General features: G+C 46.9%; 1 protein-coding gene across 1 annotated transcript; it reads right to left on the reverse strand.

The window, feature by feature from the left end:
- Positions 1 to 2,082: 2,082 nt before the first annotated feature.
- Positions 2,083 to 6,072, reverse strand: LOC124649816 (probable LRR receptor-like serine/threonine-protein kinase At1g51880). Its single transcript, XM_047189385.1, has 11 exons — positions 4,905 to 6,072; positions 4,680 to 4,818; positions 4,526 to 4,597; positions 4,374 to 4,445; positions 4,204 to 4,284; positions 3,958 to 4,115; positions 3,592 to 3,854; positions 3,362 to 3,488; positions 3,217 to 3,285; positions 2,937 to 3,129; positions 2,083 to 2,574 (listed from the first exon to the last, which is right to left on the reverse strand). Exons 1-11 carry the CDS (start codon positions 6,070 to 6,072, stop codon positions 2,244 to 2,246), a joined length of 2,673 nt encoding a protein of 890 aa, XP_047045341.1. The 3' UTR covers positions 2,083 to 2,243.
- Positions 6,073 to 6,747: the final 675 nt, after the last annotated feature.

Below are 6,747 nucleotides of genomic sequence, written 5' to 3' on the forward strand. Positions count from 1 at the left end.
TGACAAAGTAAACGCTAGTTTTATTCCGCATTTGTTAAGCCCATCTCATAAAAGTTTTAAATCGCCTATTCACCCCCCCCCCTCTAGGCGACATCCGTGTCCTTTCACCTATGTTCGTTGCCTTCTTCCCGATAAAGGGGTCAAATATATATCTTTCCTATTCCATTGTTACCGTCAGAAAGACTTACTAATCTCCAAATTTTCTCAAATTGTTTGAATCATTTAATTGAAAAGAAAGAGGAATTCCAACCTACATTTTCACAAAACCAAAATTGCCCCCCCCTTGAGTTGATTACATGGGTAGTTACTATTGGGTTTTTAGAAACCGTAGTCAACCATGGTCAACCGAAACTTCGAAGTTGTGAATTCGTTACATGAAAGTTTATGTGAAGGTCGCATCCCACCTGAAGACCCTCAACCGCAGATTGCGCAAGTACTCCCTCTGCCTAACGAAGGATGATTCAATTTTTTCTAAATTTGGATGTATCTAGACGTGTTTTAGTGTATATATACATCTAAATTTTAACAAAGTTGAGACATCCTAGTGGATATTAGAGCAGCCCCACCCAAGTAACTTGAATTTTGGGATACATCTTGTGTTAAATATGCTCTTGGTTGTTTCTTTCTTCACCTTGATAGTGGGTACCTCTAACTTGTTTACTTATGTGTCTTGGTGCTAAATTTATATATTTTCCATATATGATTTTATAGTCTTGTTGTATATTATATAGAACCTTTATAATTCATATTCTCACTAAAATTCTTGATCCTTCACCTATGTTGTTATGATTTTTGCACGCATGCACCTAAACCAACGAAGCCCATCTTCCCCATTGTCACTTTATGAAGGATATTTTACAAGAAGTTACCACTTCGACACTTCTGAACCACCTCTCATTACAGAGGATGGAGCAAAGTAAACTGGATTTGGTTCTTCTCACTCTTTGATAAATTTGGAAACTGATATGCATTTGATTGGATGTACCTCTGAGGGGCAACGGTTGGTACAATAATTCAAAGCTCGCGCTTTGGCCTAAAGCTAGTGATGATGTCCTATATTTTTATCTCCTCTCACATGAATGATGTGCCGTAATTCGGCTGGTTTTGTAACTCTAATATATATGCCCAAACCCCATTATTTTTATGTATTTTTCATTGTAATTAATGGGTTGTGATCTCCTCGACTTTTCTTTAGCAATAACTAACTCACATTAGAAGATATGATGTAAGGGTAGACCTAAACTTTTGGTTGTACCATGAAAATAAGGGATGATGTGCAAGTAAGTCTCCAATGGGTTCACCTGCTACTCCTACGTGATATATCTAATTTTATTCTAGGGATGTTGACCCTAGTGTTGCAATATTTGGCTCTATCTCTGATTTCTGCACACACAATGAAACTTCGAGCATCCTAGAATTCCATGTCTTAGAACCAGAACATAGACTTCCCCCAACATTTCAGTGATGCTTCATCGTCCTTGTGCACAAAGGTACTTGGATTCTAGTGCTCTAACATCCACCCATGCGTTCCACAAAATTTTGAAAAATAACATCAACAATTGTACATTTATGTTTCATGCATTACCCATCTTTGAAAATACTGAAAAAGAGACTATATAAGTATATTTTTGACTAGATAGACAACTAAGTCACTTTAACACAACATCTTCCTATATTCGTGCTTTGGGTTGCAGCTAGTGATCATGTCATATATTCTATCTCATCTGTCATGATGATGTGCAATTCTAGTCTCTATGCCCAAACCCCATTATTTTTTTATGTGCTTTTCATTGTAATTCTCCGGCTGCGATCTCCTCTGCTTTTCTTTGGCAATAAATTATTCACTACGACTACACCTTCAACTCCTACATGATATATCTAACTTTATTGAAGGGTGTTCGACCCTAGTGTGCAATATTCGGCTCTATCTCATATTTCGGCACACATAAAAAAATCACGAGCATCATACAATGCCATTTCTTAAACTAGAACATATACTCCCCCAACATTTCAGTGTTGCTTTCTTGTCCTTTCACACGAAGTTTCTTGTATTTAGTGCTCTAATATCCACCCATGTGTTTCACAAAAGTTTGACACATGACACCGCAATTGTACATATATGTCACATGCATTAGGCATCTATGGAAAAACTAAGAAAAAAACTATATAAGTATAGTATGACCAGATAGACAACAAAGTGACTTTCACACAATATCGCCCACTCAACAAGACTCAGGTCCTCATCAAATGAAATGCTGATCTTCTAGCTCGACACACTCTTGCAGTTGCACCACCACATCGGTCATTGTGGGCCGTTGATTAGGAGCTTGAGCGGTGCACTTGAGCGCGACATCCGCGACCTTCCAGACGCCATTGACATCATAGTCGCCTGCCATGCGAGCATCTACCACGTCTTCGATATTGCCCCGTGCAAGGCGCTGCCGCACCCAATGGATGATATTGGTTGGCTCCGGGCATTGCAGGATGTGCGGTTGTCCCGTGATCAGCTCTAGTAGAACAACGCCAAAGCTGTACACGTCACTCTTCACGGTCAGCTGCATGGCCGCTGCGTACCTAGAAACATATGTTCGTTAGACTGCTCATAGTGGGGGTAACATAGGTGGTAACATCACACATCCCAATGTATTTTGATGACATGTCATGACAATAATTGAAAAAAAAGTGATGTGGTAACTAGCTATGTTACCATAACATCACACATTTCAAGGCAATATGAGTCTACAACGTAATAAATGACACAATGCATAAAATTACGTCTAAGTTACTACCCACTATGAAGGTAGTAACTTAGACTAGTAACATGATATATGTTACTAGTCTAAGTTACTTCCCACTATGAGCAGCCTTATAGGTTAGCATTGTGCTATCAACAAGGCAAGTGGAAAACAATAATAAGGTGGCATGGCATGTTATACTCAGGGGCAAGGTAGCCGTGTGTTCCAACTAATCTGGCCGTGGATACATGGGTATCACCATCCCGTTTGAAAGGCTTGAGCAAGCCAAAATCGGCGACCTTGGCCTCGAGATTCGCATTCAACAGGATGTTGGATGTCTTCACGTCCCTATGCACAAAGGCCGGGCTGCACGCCTTGTGCAGATACTCGAGCCCTGCACTTCCAGAGAACATGTAAAATTCCGGCAGCACTAAGAGATAAAAACTAGCAACAAAGTACTTGCTACAGACGGTAAGAATACCTCGTGCTGATTCCAGTGCGATCTGAAGCCTTTGTTTCCAGGTTAAAGTTCCGGCGCTGCGACCTTTCCCTGCAGAAAATCGCGGGTTATCGTCAGGATTGTGGAACTACATGAGTCACTGACAGGATGATGAAAGAACACATACCTCTGAGTTTGTCTTGCAGGTTTCCTTCAGACATATACTCATAGACAAGCGCCATGTACTCGCCATCTTTGCAGTAACCGACCAATGTCACCAGATTTTTGTGGTGTATCTTTGACAAGGTCTGAGCCTGAACAGTAAGAGAGGAAATAGATTAACACACTTAAATTCTTCCAAACACCAAAATTTTCCGCCGACAGGTGACCAGATATAATTGGCCAATGGCTAATTACCTCTGCGAGGAACTCTCTGACGCCCTGGCTCGACGACCCAGCCAGCAGCTTGACCGCCACCTGGGTGCCATCTGGCAAGATCCCGTCGTAGACACAGCCGAACCCTCCCCGGCCAAGAACAGTCTTGAAGTTGCTCGTCATGACCTCCAGCTCTCTATAGGTGAACCGCCGGTTGTCCACCTGCAGCAGGTTGTGCCCGTCGCCGTGCTGTGAGCGTGACTGCGCGCCACCCGCCTCGTTCTGCCGGTTCAGGCTTCCCTTTCCTGAAGATTCATGAGGTGAGTGATAACAGAAAAAAGCCTGCAAGTATTATCATTTCCATTACTGACTTGGGGTTACAGTTGATGTGTTGATGCCTCTTCTCACCTTGCTTTTTTCTTATGATGAGTAGTAGTATTAGCACTGCCAGTGCCCCTGTCACCACTACTGGAACAACAATGTAGACGGCAAGCATTGAGTTGCTCTTCTTTATTGTGGGCTCGCAAGAGGTGCTGTTGCTGCAAAGGTTTGGATTCTTGCCGTATCTATATATATCAAAAGTAAGAAAACAATGAGCAATTTTTTTGCCAGGGCAAGTGTAAAAACAATGACACGAGGACCAAATGGATTGACCTTAGAGTCAGGGAGCCATCTTGAATTCTCTTGAGAAGCCCGGAGGGGATTGATCCATTAAGCTGGTTGCCTGTCAAGTCTCTAAGGGACCAAAAGTTCATGGTTTATTTATGTACCTAGATTATTGCTAGATACTATGAGAGACAACATGGATGATCAAGATTGCTTACAGCACCAAGAGAAGGGGTAGTTGTGAAAGAACATCGGGAATTGATCCAGTCAAATTATTGTTAGACAAATCCCTGAAATTAACAATAGGGGTACCAAAAGTTTAGAACTCACAAAATTGATTGTCAAAATGGATCAAGGACATTGTACTTACAAGTACTTGATTGCTTTGAGGGAAGCGAAAGAAGATGATATACTGCCGCTTAAACCGCCAGATGACATATTTCTGAAGAAACACACACACTTGTTCAGACTTCAAGGTTCAATGACATGCGATTAACAGAAAATTAGACAATGCCGAAACTTACAGTCTTGTGATTCTGGGAGGCATAGAAATGGCGTAGCTGCAGGTCAATCCGTCCCACGCAAGATTCTTGGGAGCGCACGGATCACCTGCCCAGTTCTTCTTCACCTGGTACTTCCCCTTGATCACAGTCATGGCAGCAACTGTTTCAGCAATACGTAAGGCAAAGAAGAGCAATTATCAGTACAAACCGAGAGAATCCTGCTTGTTCCCAAGCGCATCTGGTTACCATCGTTGGCGTCCGTGCCGACATTGATCGTGGAGACGACGGAGAAGAGCTCGGCGGCGTTGATGATGGGCGGCAGCGTGGAGTTAGCGGTGGCGTTGAGGGTGAAGTTGTACCGGCCATTGACCCCTAGGTAGGGGGCGCTAGTGTAGGTCGCGTCGGAGGCGAGGCGCAGTGGCGCCGTGAAGGGCCCCATGCCCCAGCGATCGCCGTTGACGAAGATGTCGAACTGCCGCGGCGCGCTCCCGGCGGCGGCCTGCACCTCGGCGAAGTAGAGGATCCCGACGCAGCCGGGCACGGGGTAGACGTGGTTGGGCAAGGCGTCGAGCGAGAACTGGATGGTCCTGGAGTCGTTGCGCGGCGCAACGGCAGTCTGCAGCACTGCGGAAGGCGCGTGGAAGCTGAGGCCGACGACGCGCTGCACCGCGTCCGGCGTGGAGATCTCCGTCCACGCCCCCGGGTCGCTCCGCGGGATCCAGACGCGGTCGTAGGGGTCGTCCGGGTACCTGACGAGCGCGATGCCGCTGACGCCGAAGTTGCTGCGGTCGACGAGGACGAGCGCCTGCGTCGCGTTCGCCTGCGGGTACAGCGTGCCCCAGAGCGGCCTGAGGTCCAGCCCGGACACGAACGGCGTGCCCGAGCCCGTGTCCACGAGGCAGACCTGCACGGCGGACTCGCCCTCGGGCACGACGGCGACGGCCTCCGCCATCTGCGCCTTGTCAGGCGTCGTGATGTTCACCGTCTGCCAGAAGTTGACGCCGAGGTGGAGGTCGAAGACGGGGAGCGCGTCGAGCCCGTCGTAGTTGCCGTACAGGAACGTGGCGCGGACCAGGTACTTGGAGGAGCTGGCCGGCGCCGCGGCGGAGGGGGATAGCGGGATGGTGTAGCAGCTCCGGACGGCGCCGGGGAAGCTGCGCACGTTGAGGTAGCGCCTGGAGAGCGACGGCGTGATGTACTCCGAGGAGACGTTGTGGTTGGCGCCGGCGTCGGTGAAGGCGCCGTCCGGGACGTACGGCAGCTTGGTCGCGGCGTCCACGTAGCCGCTGCCCCGCTCCGGCAGGCCGCAGTCGATGCTGACGAAACCGGTGCTGTCAGGCGCGGGCTGGGCACGGACTTGGAGTACTGCGCCGGCGAGGACGAGCAGGAGAAGCAGCCACGACCGGGCCGCCATTTGCTCACCGCGCTGATCGCTCCGCCGCCGCGCTACTTGCGCACATGCCGGATGCCGCCGCTAGTAAGGACGAAATACACTTACGTTACACTAAAGAAGTCGCACGTACAGCAAGCACTCGAAATGAAAACGGATCTTAATAGTTTGACTCTATATAAACTATACGTATTCGCCCCAACGGCAGCAAATGATTTGCCCCGTCAGCACGTCGATCGATCCAGTGACCAGCTCGCACACAGCTCCGAGCGGGCGCCAGCCAGCGCGGTCAACGTCTGAAAGAACGTCTGAAGCGTAGTAGGCAACCATTGTTTCCCATTACGAGGGGCCTTGACTGATCGAGGGTTTGTCAATGGCCTTGCTGGCATAGTGGCATGGCTACAAGTTGATGGAAAACAAAAATAGGATTATTTGGAGAGTTCATGTTAAATTTTATAGCAATTTTACTTGTTATGTTGTTATTCGTGAAATAGCATGCTAAAAAATGTTTGCAACTAAAACATCATAACTAAGTTTTTTTTCTTCTATTTATCGTGATGATGAACTACAATTTGGTGATTCCTCTTCTGAATCGGAAGATGGCACCTGTCATGCTGATGATTCATAATAAAAAAAATTATAATATGTTGCTGCCTCCGTGGGATGTTGATGTTAGGCTTATAAGAATTGGAGAACTGT

This window comes from Lolium rigidum, chromosome 4 (assembly GCF_022539505.1).
Source record: "Lolium rigidum isolate FL_2022 chromosome 4, APGP_CSIRO_Lrig_0.1, whole genome shotgun sequence".
In the NCBI taxonomy this organism is placed as follows: Eukaryota; Viridiplantae; Streptophyta; class Magnoliopsida; order Poales; family Poaceae; genus Lolium; species Lolium rigidum.